The sequence below is a fragment of the Notechis scutatus genome, chromosome 2 (assembly GCF_049901735.1).
Source record: "Notechis scutatus isolate UNSWTSFEM ecotype Mainland chromosome 2, rNotScu1.2, whole genome shotgun sequence".
Taxonomy (NCBI): Eukaryota; Metazoa; Chordata; class Lepidosauria; order Squamata; family Elapidae; genus Notechis; species Notechis scutatus.
In genome coordinates this window covers 167,503,644-167,518,213 of record NC_142010.1, presented here as the reverse complement: position 1 = coordinate 167,518,213, position 14,570 = coordinate 167,503,644, and the positions used below count along the sequence as shown (strand labels likewise).

Below are 14,570 nucleotides of genomic sequence, written 5' to 3'. Positions count from 1 at the left end.
TAGATCCTAAGTCAGCAGTGAGTTTCATATATGCACAAGTGCCAAAAAATGGGCTGAAGAAGGCATGAGACCGTCCGCAGTATTTCGGCAGCTGATCAGCACTGAAGTCTGAATAGAGTTGGCAAGTGTAATCAAAGCCTCTTTTCAGCCTGGAGAGTATTGTCTTATGAGGGTTTCCCGTCATGCAGATGAACTTAACTAAAATGCTGGACATTTGCCTAGAATCAAAACTGGAAGTCAAGTGCGCCTCTACAGCAGGGTTTTCAAACCTTGGCAACTTTAAGATGAGTGGACTTCAAACTCCAGAATTCTGGGAGTTGAAGTCCAGGAATCTTAAAATTGCCAAGATTGGGAAACCCTGCTGTACAGAGACATTAGAAATGGGGCTTGGGTGCATGCTCTGACTTGTACATACTGTTAGCACTTATAAATCCAAGCAAGTGGGGCTAATGGAAGCATAGCTATCCCTCATATGTACATTGTAATGTAAGCTTGTGCGTGTTTCTCTGAATTCTTTGAAGGAAGAATAGGTAGAAATTATCACAAGCAAATGGCATCATTACAATTTATACTCCTTTCCTGGGTTTGCCATAGCACTGGGATGCACATTTTGGAGCATTCCCACATGACCTCATCACTTGGTGTCAATTGTTGTGCCCCTGTTGTGTGATCCTTCAGAGAGACCTGAGCATTCCAGGCCATGAAATTTCCACAATCTTTATGTGTTGGCAGAACCTGCATATGCTTATTCCTTGTTCTTGGGCCATTTTTTTTTCCTGGAACTGAATCACTTCTTTGCTCGCTTTGAAGTGGAGACATCAGAGACAGCTAAAATACAGCCACCAGCCAATTGTAGCCCCCACCCCATTGTGGAGGAACAGGAGCTGAGGAGCATTCTGAAGGCTGAGGACCCTAGAAAGGCTGCTGGTCCTGACGGTATCTCTGGCCGAGGGTTTAAAGACTGTGCTGCTCAGTTGTCTGGCGTCTTTACCAGGATCTTCAATTGGTCTTTATCCCAGTCCACTGTTCCAACTTGTTTGAAGGCTTCCACCATTGTTCGCTGCCAAAGAAGTTCCCTATCAATAATCTCAATGATTACAGACCAGTGGCACTCACTCCTATCATCATGAAGTGCTTTGAGATATTGGTCTGCCGGCACATCATTTCTGGCCTGCCGCATACATTTGATAAACACCAGTTTGCATACAGAAGAAATAGATCTACAGAGGATGCTATAGCCATCAGTCTTCACACTGCTCTGACTCATCTAGAACAGCGGGGGGGGGGGATGCTTTTTGTAGATTTTAGTTCTGCATTTAACACAATTCTTCCACATAAACTAGTGTCTAAACTTCTGGACCTTGGACTTTCTTATTCAATCTGCCTTTGGATTATGGATTTCCTGTCTGGCCGCTCACAGAAGGTCAGATTAGGTAATCATATCTCTTCAGCCCTTATTCTTTACACTGGTACACCACAGGGTTGTGTGTTGAGTCCCTTACTCTATACTCTTTATGTTCATGACTGCATTCCCACTCATGCTAGTAATACTATTACTAAATTTTCAGATGATACAGCAGTGGTGGGACTCATCTCCAGCGGGGGGGATGAGTCTGCCTAGCGAGATGAGGTGGATCAGTTGCTTTCGTGGTGTGGAGACAATAACTTGGTTCTCAACACCAATAAGATCAAGGACCTTATAGTGGACTATAGAAGGAACAGATCAGACATCCACCCCTTGCTTATCAATGGAGACCGAGTGGAGCAAGTGGGCAGTTTTAAGTTTCTGGGTGACCATAAAAGAGGACCTGACCTGGGGTGCTCACATTGCAGCACTGGTCAAAAGGGCCCAGCAGAGATTATACTACCTGAGACACTCAGAAAACAACAACTGAATGAAAAACTGTTGGTGACCTTCTACCTCTGCACCATCGAGAGCATTTTAACTTACTGCACCTCTGTATGGTTTGCCAATTGCACAGTGGCAGATAGGAAAGCATGCCAGAGGGTTAACGTCATTGCCCAGAAGATCATTGGGTGTCCTCTCCCCTCTTTGGAAGAGCTTTATAGCTCCCGCTGCCTTAAGAAAGTTCAAAACATTCTCAAAGATGCATCTCATCCTGGGAACCCTTTTTTTAAACTATTACCATCTGGCAGCCGGTACAGAATAATAAAAACAAGGACAAATAGGCTGAAAAACAGCTTCTATCCCAGGACAGCAGCTCTGTTGAATTCTATTGTATAGTGCAATATTAATGCAATATCAGGGGTTTTCAATTCAATGTGTGGAGTATGGATGATGTTTTATGTTTACTTTCAGTCATAATGTACACTGAAGATGGTATTTAATTTCCTTGTATGAGGTGCAATGATAAAAAAGTAAACTAAACTTTTGTAGCATATTATCTCTGATCACCTGCACATTGGCAGGGCTTGTCCAAGAGCTCCAGGTTCATTTTCTTAACATTTTGAGTGTTTCTGAATATTTGGACAACTGGATACAGAAATGGCTGAATTAATAGATATTTGGGAAAGGGAAGAAAATTCATAAGTCGTTCTCAAAGTCCTATTTTCCCACAAACACTTGGAAGCAGGAGGCCAAATGAAACTGCATCTGCAAGAAAAAATCCTCCCTGTCACCTTTGTGTACAGAGTGAAGCCTCTTTCCGACATATTAGAAGCTGTTGGTCAAAAAAGTAGGAGCAACTGATCAGATTCACTGCAGAGAAGGGCCATGGTTCACAATGGGGTGAAACAGTCAATATCACAATGTTGTGACAACATGGACAGTTTAGACTTCCTACCAAATCCAAAGTGCAAAGAAGGGAACTGACTTTGGGTTTGATTCCTGAGGATTGCGTGGACACATCCATGTACTTTTCTGGCTACTTAGGACAACAATGGTTTGCCACTGCCTCATTCTGGGGTGGTTGTTTAACTTCCCAGTTTTCTCATCTCTCCAATCATGCCTGCCTGATCCTATTTAGCTTTCCATCCCAGGCAAAGCCAGCCAGATCCTGTATAGCCTGAGTGATCCCCTCAAGGAGGAAGCATACTTTCAAAAAGAGGGATAAAGAAAGATTGAATCTGTACATGATCTGCTGCATATGCTAATATATTGCTGCCCTTAGTCAACATTGAGAAATGCAATATAGATAGAAATATAATCACTTTCACTATAATGAAAAAGCATATGGTTATCTGCAAGATGTGCCTCCTGATGTGTAGGTCTCCAACAGCTCACTTTTTATGGGTGACATCAAACGATGAAGCCCTCTCCCCTGTCTCAAGAAGGGACCATCGTCTGCATTCTAACTCTGAAGGGGGGCACAGGCAGAGGTGGCATTCAGCAGGTTCTGACCAGTTCTGGAGTACCGGTAGCGGAATTTTTGAGTAGTTCGGAGAACCGGCAAACACCACCTCTGACAACTATAAAACGTGTATACAAAATGTCTCTGACTGGCCCCGCCCCCGTCTATTCTCTGCCTCCCGAGTCCCAGCTGATTGGCTAGGTCTCCTTTTGTTGCCTTGCACAGGAGAACGGAGCTGGAAAGCAGGTTAGTGGGATGGGGAGGGAATGGGGATTTGCAGTAACCTTCCCCCAGGAGTGGGTTGGGAATGCATATTTTGTAGTTTCCTTCCCACGGAGTGGGGTGGGAATGGAGATGTTATAGTATCCGTCCCCTGCTATGCCCACCAAGTCACGCCCACAGAACCGATAGTAAAAAAAATTGAATCTCACCACTGGGCACAGGCACTAGGAAGTGTGTAACTCCTAAGCATGGACAGTAGACAAAATAAAAATAAAAATCAGGCAATTGCCTGAAGTTTCCCCCTCTCTAAGGATTTGCTTCCAATGGTCTTCCTCCTTCTCCCTCTCTCTCCCTTCCTTCGACCTTTCCTTCCTTCCTACCTTCCCTCCCTCCCTCCCTCACCCTGCAGCAACAGCGGCTGTTTACCTGCTAGTCCCCCACCCCTGCCTCCCTTTTTAGGAACATTGTGTTCTTTACTGACGCTTGTAGTTATACCCTGGAGCAGAAAGTGTATTTCTTCCCATCCTCCCCTTTACAAGTGGCAGAAAAGGGCCAGGAGATTGTAATCTGCACCAGGCAAGACTGTTAAGCAAGATGTAGGACAAAACGGCCGACAGTTAAGATCACCACCGTTCACTTACTGACCTAGCAGCAAATAAAATAGCCAGGGAAAAATCTCACCTGTCATGGAACTGTTAGAGGTACAGAAATTCTACCGCTGCTATCAGTTGTGGTCAGATCTGTTTGTCCTGCCCAGGCTGATTCATGGGAATACATTGGAACATTTCATTGTTCGGTAATTTCGCAAGGACTCAATAGGACTTGCGGGGGGGGGGGGCAGTTTATTCTGCCAAGGAGGTCTGAGGTTCTCTTTTCCCCCATTCACCTAGGTCATAAGTTTGCATTTAAAACACAAGACCTGGTTTTTAAAGAAAGTCCAGGACCCCCCCCCCAAAAAAAAAATTCCTGAGACCTTTTATTTATTGTTTCATTCTGCTCCGCTGCCTTTTCAAAATGGCAAGTAGTACTTCAATACTGTGAATAAAATAGATGATCAGTAAAATTTATTGCACAAATTCCTCAGTTTTAATGAAAATAGGAAGAAAAACCCAGTAGAACTGGACCTGCAAGGAAAGTTGAGAGCAAAGCAATCTGAGTAACCGAGCCCAATAAAAAAAGTGAAATAAATAAGAATCTACCACAGTCAACCCACAACTGTGAAGAACAATATGAACTAACAATGGGTTTTTTAGTATTTGTTAAAAATAATAAAGGAATTTTGTTACATATAATTGGAATATAGTTCTCATGGTCTTTGGGTTTTTTTGTCAGTGCTATGCAAACCGTTCATGTCGCCAGAGTTAAGAAAAGATCCAGAGAGTGCAATATGGGATTAAGCAGTGTCTCAGTCATCATGATGTCATCATGATGTCATCATGAAGATGTGACTTCATCTAAATTGCATGGTGATTCAATGCATGTGATGTAATGATAGCTTGTACTGAACAGCTATGGGAAAGCAACTTTTTGACTTTTTACTTTGGTCTCTGCTGAAAGAAAAAAAAAAGTCATCAGCAGTCATGTTGCAACTTGGATTATTGAAATGAGAAGGCTCATAAACAGTCACAGAGTCTACTTTGGGGCAAGGCAGGCATTTTAAATATATCCAAGGCTGATTTTCCCCCTCTCACTTTTTGGCTTCTGTTACCATATGGAGGATATATATCCACAAATGAAGATATTCCACGGCTTTTTCTTTGTCTAAAATACATATATTAATTTGTGGCTTTTGTTTGGGGTAAATCATCTGAATCACACTATAGCACACAGTACTCAAAGCTGCTGCCCATTATAATTTTACTAGGGAAAAGTCAAGCCCCACCCACTTTCCATATACAGATACTGCCTGGCTGGCCCATATTATTTCAAAGTTCCCACCTCTTTGATATCCATCACCCGAGGCAGCTGTTTCCTGCCCAGCAGTAGAGCATATTCTCTGCCCAATTCCAGAAACATCCAGTTCACCACATTGAAAGATCTACCTCCTCAGTTTCATTATAGGTGTGAGGTCTGAAAACGGTCTGGGATTGGTTTTATATGTGCAAAGAAGACCAGCTGGTCATGATCTAACAAAGGCAGTATATAATATAGAGGACATAAAAATAGGATTCACGTCCTTTCCAAGAAACTAATTTGAGAAAGCATCTCAGACAAGCCACTCCTCTATACACACAAAGAGGGGCAGGAGCACTTGTAGAGTTGCAAGATTCAGTTACTATAGCTGTTCCACTAAAAGTAGTTTCAGACCTATATGGCAATGGTTTCTTAGTCTAGTCTATCTTACAGGACTGACATGTATAGTATAAGGCAGGGTTGTCAAACTTGATTTCATTGAGGGCCGCATCAGAGTTGTGTTTGATCTCAAGGGGGCAGTGTGGGTGTGGCCAGGGTACGCATGGCCAGCTCGACGTCACTGGTGCTGGGGGCACCTGTGGTGGCCCAAGCGCTCTGCCAGTGAAAACAGGCTCCCAAGCTCTGTTTTCAGCTGCAACGGCTTCCTGCAACCCTCTGTCTGCAACAATGGAGCTTGAGAGGGGCCATTTTCTCTGGCAGAGGCCCCACGGGCCAGTCCAAAGCACCCGGTGGGCCAGATCTGGCCCCCGGGCCTTGAGCTTGACACTCCTGGTATAAGGCCACATCCCATTACCAGGAGATCAGAGACAGTCCCCCTGATCTCTTCAGATTATGTTCCTCACCTCCTGCACACACACCCAACCTGAGGCCACTTTTCTGGGCCTTGATTTGGCACCCTCATGCATAGAAGTCCTCGATGTATGTGCGGGTATGTTTTTACTCATATGCTTCTTTTCAGGTAGTCCTTGACTTAGGACCATTTAATGACAATTTGAAGTTATTATGACCTCAGAACAAATTGCTTAAGACTTATCCTCAAAGGTCCGACCATTGTACTATCGTATGGTCATGTGATCACAATCTGAGTGCTTGTCAAACAGCCTGCATTTATGATGGTTGCAGTGTCTTGCATTCACATGATTGTGACGTGACCTTCCCAGTCAGCTTCCAAGCAAAGCCCATTGGAAAAATTGAATTTGGTTGATGACTCTGGTGTTTTGCTTAATGAACATGGTAAAATAGTAATCAAATCAGGTCCAGTCATGTGATAATTTGTTTAATGATCCATTGTGTATCAATCAAATTTGATCTTATGGTTGTGTCTGCCATCTTGACTTTTTTGACCTTACAATGGACGCCTCTGGCAGTCTGTATATATGAGACAAGTATGTGTCTGCATATGTCAAAATTTAACTGTCAACCAATAAATTTACATAATAATATCGACAATTATTTAAAATAATTATAAACAATGATTAAATTGATTAAATTTGCCAATTCATGCAGTAGTCATGTGGCCATACCTCTTTTTGCTGTGCAACCTCCATAATTCCTTGAAAAGCTATTTTGATTTAACAAAATTTGTGCACCCATGGCTAGAATCCAACCCATAATTATTCAAATCTAGAGGGAGGGAAGAAGGCAGATTAGGATTAATCCAGTTTAGAAATCCAGAATTTCACTCAATTATATATCAAATGGAGGGGGGGGGGGAACTCGAGTGTGACTAAAAGTCAAGAGTTTGGAGTGTTGTGCATGGGAAGGATATATAATGTATGTCCTTGTGTACCTCATTCTGTCTGCTGTTGGATCTTTTTTGCGCTCTTATTTTTGGTATGGTTGTAATGAAGAAGGTTGTAATGAAGAAGCAACAAGCAACTTTCATGAGAGTTTTTAAAAAGATAACTCCAAGGCAGGGTCAGGAAGCATCTGTAACTGCCAGAGTAATAAATTACTCTTTTATGAGTCAGTTTGGTGTTGGGTGGCCCTGATACTGAATAAAATAAATAAATAATGTGGATTAAAGCCAAAAGAAAACATGGCATTAGCCACATAAACACAACATAGTAAAATTCTCTTTCCACCCTTTCACAGGTAGAAATGCACCCCATCAATGTTTGGCCATTCTCCTGTATTTTATGCATTGTCCATCTTGCACCTCCCATTCATTTAGTCAGCACCCTCTATTTTCTTGCCCTCTTTTTCTCTCCTGGTTATGAAAGAAAGATCCTTTCACAGATTTATTTCACAGCCAGTTGCTGCCCCTAAACTCATAGAAGATATGATACGTCAGTGACCATAAGCTGGAACTAAAGATGAGGCAGGTTTGATGCACAGTTAGAAGCCTGTGAATCCAAGTACTGTTTAAAATTAGGGACTGTAGTTTAGTAACTCATAGATCTTCACATTTAAGCAGAATGTGTGGTAGAGCAATTATCTCCTTGGTACTTTCTCTTGGTTTTACCAATTGTTTCTTATCCTCATCTACTAATCAGTGAACTGAGACACTGCTGCTGCTTGCCACAGCAGCACAAAAAACTTTTCTTTCATCCCAGCCCCTTGTATGGGCGGAGAGAGCCAGGGAGGGCGAGAGCAGGACAAGTTGCAAGATTGATCTGGAAAGGAACCAGTTTAATCCCAACTATCAGGAAAAGGCAGCTGCCAGCAAACCAAGACCAGACTTCTCTGATCAGAGTGGAGAAGGAGGAGGAAGAGGAGGAGGAGGAGGAGGAGACCACCTCTCTCTTCTGGAGGAGAGACATCTCCCCTTCCCCAGGTGCCCCTCACTGGAGAAGCCACCAAGACATGAGCATCACCACAAGAAAAAGGCACGAGGTTGGTCTCCGTTTACTGTAGTCCTGCAGGTAGGTACAGAGAGCACAGGGGGAGAGAGAGAGGAAAAACCTTTGGGAGGAGATCAAGGACAAGTGAGATGCACGCGAGGAGGAGGAGAGAAGGATGCCAATGATTTTCTAGTAGACTATTAAATTGTACCATCGTTTCAAAATCTATGTAGCTGAACAGGATTTCTAGGCAAATAGACACACACACACACACACACACACACACACACAGAGAGAGAGAGAGAGAGAGAGAGAGAGAGAGAGAGTCACAACAGTTAGATCGATCAGATAGGGATTTTTGCCTTGGATCCAGACTTTAAAGGCATCCCAGAGCCAACTTTGTAAGCTCATCCTTGATGGAATGAGCCCATTGTTCCATCTTGTGAAGGAAATATTTTCTCTTTAGGGATCCTGTGCCGTGATGCTGAAGTAGCGAACTGCCAGTAGCCACCCTCTACCACCCTCTCTCGTTTCCAGAGCAAACCTTTCCTCGCTTCCATGCAATTATGGTATGTAGCACTTTCTCAGAACAGAATGTCTCTTTATTCCCTCCTGCCGCTGCCACCGCCGCCACGATTCCTGTATCGCATTGTTTGTCCAGCCGCTCCTTTTGTAGCTTACTTTGTGCCTTGTATCTCCTGAGATTTAATTACTGGGTTTAAAAAAAAAGATCCGTGCTTTTTCGCATGCCACGATGATGAACTGTCAACAGTCAATGCAATGATTTTTAAAAAAAAAAAACATGGAAAAATCATAGCAGGCTGGTTTTGATTTATTCTTAGAACAAGATAGAGATGAGACTCAAAGTGGGTGCATTACAACTTCAATGATATTAATAAGCGTCTTTTGAGAAGCTGATCCACAAAGGAGAATTGGAGTGGCTAAACTTTCCTTTGCTTGATGCCCCAATGCTTCCCACTGGTTTTGTCTTCTGCCGGGAATTCTCTCTTTTGGCTTGCATGAAAATCAAAGATGCTGCGTTTGTGTATATATCTGGGGAAGAGGTCCTAAGTGCAGCATCCAGAGAGCTGGGTGTTAAGAGGTGATGTGCCCTCTTAACATTGTCTTCTTTTCTGGACTGGGGGCCAACTGGCAAAGGAGTTTTAAATGCCAGAACCCAGCCAATGGATGGGCGATGGAGAGAGAGGGAGAAAGAGAGGAAGGGAGGGAGAGAGAAGGGGGGAGGGAGGGAGAGGGAGAGAAAGAGAGGGAGGGAGAGGGAGGGAGGGAGGGAGGGAGAGAAACATGAGGCAGGGAGCTAATAATACAGATTCATAATAAAAAGTGGTGCATTGCAGAAGAACATCTTTGGCACAGCCCATTGACCAATTCTAGTGGATTAACTTTTTTCTGGAAATAGACAATAGGAGTGTCCCTTCTTTGCTAGCACTGGGCTTAAGTCAACTTTCAGCACAATGGCAAGTTTTTTAAATTACGCTTTTAAATTTTGGCAGGTGTTTTAGGGAAAACCCTCCTGTGGGTTTCTTCCTGTTTAACAAATGGACTCAGAGGAATAAAAAACCCATTTTCATTTCTGGAAATTCTGCTGTAAGCTTCCACAGGTGTCAAAAGGTCATCGTCAATACTATTCTACTATTCTACAATACTATAGTGTTAATAGCTACCTAGTAAATGGTTAATACTATCAATCCTATAGTACTGTTCAATGCTATATGAAGCTCTTTGGCTGAGATAGTCTGTAACTTTAAGAGATACATATTTTACCTCAGAACTTGGGAACAGCTGTCTTTATCCTAGATATTTGGAGGCTATTAGTTGGGAAGAAGACACAGACAGACAGACAGACAGACAGCAGTGATACTATATAGAATTTGCTTGCCTAGAGTGATATGTTTCAGTCAGTTTAAAAGTCTCGCCCTAATTCTGTGTCTATCCTAGCTTCTGGTGGAGTGTCTTTTTGCCATTTCAGTTCACTAGAAAGCTTGTCTATTTTCTCTCTCTACATCAGGAGCTTGCAATGCTGATAAACGCTTTTAAGCTCCAGCCTGAATACCGCACCATTCTTTTCATGGCAATTCACTTGAAGACAATCCAGAACCTTCAAGTCATGATGCAACTATTTGTTCTCCACGCTGTTCAACCTGTGATCCTGCTGGGACAAAGTGCTCACAAGTGTTTAATCAGCATGGACAATGATTGGAATGGAATGCCTGGCCTTTGCCAGAAGACAGTTTATTTCCCTACAGCAATATGTAACTTCCTTAGGCAGAGTTTTGTAACTGGGCAGTGATTGGGAACAGAGTACATAGAATTACATGCATCCTACGCTGTCATAGTGACATGCAAAAATTAGCCATTGGCTTGAGGGTGGCTATGTTGATTCCCCATCCCATCCCCTGCCAAACCTTGTGAAAAAAATGGCAGGGAAATATCAATTTGCATTTGATGTAAAACTGCACCTTCAACCTGGGTATGAACATTATGTTAAGGGATGAAAAGTGGTGGTTTTTTGCTCCTCATTTTATTCACAGCCTGCCTCAACTTTCATTTCAGCTCTTCTACTTATATGACTTTAAGTAGGACAAGAAATTGAATAATATATTTGACCATTACATACCTGAAATGCCCACCTAGCAAAAATCTTGTGACAATGCCCTATATTTCATGTTTATATCTGGCACTCTATTGATTTAGCATTTTATCAATGTCAGAGGAGAGACAGAGACAAAGAAAGAAAGAGATTCAGCCCTAATGTCAGTATATTTTTAGCCAGACGGTACATCCCCAATGAACTAGCTTCAGACTTATTACACGTTTTTAAAAACTGCTTTTTAGATAAGGAACTTCACAAAGCAGTTTATAGTAATAATAGAACACAAATTGCAATAGCCAGTGCAGAGATTAAATCAAAGGTTTAGTCTAAAGAATGATAAATACTTTTAAGTCTATGTAAAGAAATAACAAAGCTGGCAAGTTTTTATTTCTGATCCTCGTTTTCTTTACGAGACAATCATAAACAGATTTTAAGATTAAATGAACCAGCAACGTCTATTTTCTCACTTAATACCTATAATCCCAGATCTACACTGTTAACATGTTTAATAAATAACCGAGTGCAATTTTCTGTAAATATATGGTAAGGAAGGACCATCATACAGCAAGGACAACTGGCTTTTCACTTTTCTGAGTGAATGTATTGTTTGTTATGAGCAGATGCTATGTCTTTTCTCTGAGGCCTTTATTTTGGAATTTTTTGATTCATTGACAATGGCATTTCCTGCTTGGCTGCTGCATCAGGTTTTTATTGATTATTTCATCACTTTTTGATGTACGTACTACAGGACTTTGCATAAAGAGTGACAAAAGCAAAACCCAAGGCTCAAGGAGCTAAACTTTAATAAGAAAAGAGAGAAAAACAAACAGAGAAGAGGGCATAGGAGAAGACCACTCCTCTACTCACATGATTCATTCATTCATCCATTCATTTATACTGTACAATTTATCATCTCAGCAGAGTCCAGATAGTTGACAAATAATGATGAGCAAGCTCTGGTGCAAAAGACTTCAGGGGAAAAAAAGGATTTTTGACATGTCTTCCCCAGTTTGAGTCCATTTTTGGTGGATATTAATTCATATTCTGTTCTGCTGTTACTTTAAGCACTGAACAGAAGGAACAAAGTCTGCACAAAGATTCATATTTAACAATATGCAGCCCATGCAGTTATTTACAGTATGGTTTGTTGGTTTATTGCACAAACTCACAAATTAGACTAATGGATAAAACCATTAATCAGAGCTCGTCTTGTGTTAAGCACTGAACAAAATAAATTTATTTGTACATGATAATACAAATAAAGTACATGAACTTGTTATACGTAATATCCAGCATTAATGTTAAATGACCACAAAAATCCATATTTTAGTTCAAAGATGTATGTTATAATAGACAAGCTAATGTTTAAAGTAATACTTTAATATTTTGCATAATTTTATAGATTCTGAAAAATTACATGTGATGCCTGCCAATATTATAATGATACATGGAAGAGGATTCTGGTTGCAATGTTACCTAGAAACCTAGTTGCATTGAATTTATTTGGATTTATCTTCAAGGAAGCATGCATAGTGTAGGGCTGTACTCCATTCAATTATACCAAGACACAATGTCTCATTCAAAATGCCAAGTCTTTTTATCTGATATCAGGACTTTCATATATGAATGGTAAAATCAGAAGCAAAAAATTCATAGTACTGTTGAATATTTCTTTTCAGCTTTCAGCTATGAAGGTTGAAAATCAGTCAGAAGGCAAGAAGGTGGAGCAGCCCAGACTGGAGGCAAAGCAACAGAATGTGAAGGTGGAAACTGAGATGGATGAAGAGAAGAAGGAAGAAAGTGAAGGCCTCATTGAATTCTTCAGTTCCTACCAGGATCTTTTCCAATTCTTTTGCAACAATACAACCATCCATGGTGCCATCCGACTGGTTTGCTCTAAGAAGAATAAGATGAAGACTGCGTTTTGGACAGTTCTTTTTTTCCTGACTTTTGGCCTCTTGTACTGGCAGTTTGGAATCATTTATAAAGATTATTTCAGCTTTCCAGTCAACTTGAATTTGAACCTGAACTCTGATAGGCTTACCTTTCCTGCTGTCACATTATGTACTCTCAATCCTTATAGGTAAGACCGGTGGTCTTTCAGGTCTGTGTGTTGTGCTCTCCTGGCATTGATATTTGGGGAACTGTGACCCATTAGGGCATTTGATTTATAAAACAGAAGCTATTGACTGTTAAAGTACACAGTTACCCTTCCCCTCAAAGCTTCAATACAGGGCTCAGAACTCAATAAGGGAATCAACTGCACCCAAGACAAACTCAAACTTCTTTCCCTGGCCTCCTTGAACTTGTACCACACTGTGACACCCCCCTCCCCCCAAATCTTGCATATGATCTGCCCTAGGTCTCCCCCGCCTCCCTACGCCCTCCAGGCACTCCATCCTGCTTAACACCTTTATGTCTGGAATTACAACAACTGGACAGCTAGGGTTGCCATGACTAAGAGATGCAGTCATGTGATGTCACATGTTATGACTGCATTACTTAACAACATCGTAAGTTGTGGACTACCTGTGTCTGTAGCATTGTAGATTTTAGTGGTGTAGAACTAAAGGATTATTTAGTAGTCTTCCTATAACAGTTTTTACATTATTTTCACAAGGCACTGTTACTTGCTACAAAATTCCTCTGAGTAATCATTAGTGCCCAAGCAAAGCTTCAGGATTTTCAGGAGAAATTTAAATTTTAAATGTAATTGCCCTGAATATTTCTGCAGATGTTCAGATTATAGAGGTTGAATTCCTGAATTCTTCTTCAAAGGTGCGACTTATCTAGAGACCTGGCTGCTATTGCAAAGTATCTTCCCAGTAATGCCAAGTATGGCATAACCATGCCCTAATAATCTTTTTTATATTTATATTCCCTGATATTCCCTTTATTTTATCCCCAGTCCATGAATGAGACAGGCGGCAGCTTAAGCTGTCCTTAGCTGCACTGGTGGCAGTAATTTGCTCCACATCCTTCCTCAAGGTGTGTGAAAACTATTAGGCTTTGTCAAAGTCATGTGATTCAGAGTGACTGGGACCTGGACATCACTGAGATGGATAAGGACAACGGATGTCATGCTATCATATTTTCTTCCAACACAAGAATGAATGAATAGTATTATTAGAGGGGAGACATGCTCCAAGAGTCAAGAATTCCAGAACTGATTTTAATTATGTGGTGCTTGGGCTAGAAAGCATAACAAAAATGATAAAGACTAGGTAATTATTAGGATTTAATTTAAAATTTAATTTAATTGAAGGAATTGTAAGAAAGAGAAAGATTAAGTCAATTGATTATTTTAAAAATTATTCATAATGGTAATTGATTTTTAACAAAATACTATAATGGTTGTTGAGAATGGATAAAAACAGAATAATCTCAAAAATAGATGCACTTTCCTCACTGTTCAGTACTGTAAAATAAATTATAACTGTTAGAATAGGGATTAATTTAAGCTTAAAATTATTTATTAATCAATGATTAAAGATACGTTGATGGGAATTCAACCACCAAGCCAAGGATTAGAAGAGTGGGGTGAGGTGATCAAGACTAAGATGCATGGGCACACGTTGTTATTGTAATTGTGTTTTGATTATCACATTTCTGGGAGTGTAAGCCTTAACGTGTTACAGAAAGCTAAAAGTGATCCTGGACCTGAAATACCATAGTTAGATCTTCCCTGTTCTAGAAATGATAGCTTCAGTCCAACAATCTTGGTAA

The 14,570-nt window shown here is 41.1% G+C and overlaps 2 protein-coding genes across 7 annotated transcripts in view; one reads left to right on the top strand and one right to left on the bottom strand.

Annotated features, from left to right (window-relative positions):
* Positions 1 to 14,570, bottom strand: part of VAMP1 (vesicle associated membrane protein 1) — a 60,877-nt gene that overhangs the window by 18,666 nt on the left and 27,641 nt on the right. The window contains exon 5 of one of the 4 annotated variants that reach the window (XM_087954051.1): positions 8,280 to 8,305. The exons of 1 other annotated variant lie outside the window; for it this stretch is intronic. In XM_087954051.1, coding sequence (XP_087810177.1) covers positions 8,295 to 8,305 — 11 coding nt within the window. In that variant the 3' untranslated portion in view covers positions 8,280 to 8,294. Of the gene's footprint in view, positions 1 to 8,279; positions 8,306 to 8,826; positions 9,380 to 14,570 lie in introns of those variants that run through there. 2 more of the 4 variants (XM_087954052.1, XM_087954049.1) reach the window with 2 other exon arrangements.
* The window catches only part of SCNN1A (sodium channel epithelial 1 subunit alpha), a 28,467-nt gene continuing 17,388 nt past the window's right edge, over positions 3,492 to 14,570 (top strand). The window contains exons 1-3 of one of the 3 annotated variants that reach the window (XM_026688029.2): positions 7,959 to 8,282; positions 8,697 to 8,799; positions 12,524 to 12,927. In XM_026688029.2, coding sequence (XP_026543814.1) covers positions 8,797 to 8,799; positions 12,524 to 12,927 — 407 coding nt within the window. In that variant the 5' untranslated portion in view covers positions 7,959 to 8,282; positions 8,697 to 8,796. Of the gene's footprint in view, positions 3,558 to 7,958; positions 8,283 to 8,696; positions 8,800 to 12,523; positions 12,928 to 14,570 lie in introns of those variants that run through there. The other 2 variants (XM_087954048.1, XM_087954047.1) reach the window with 2 other exon arrangements.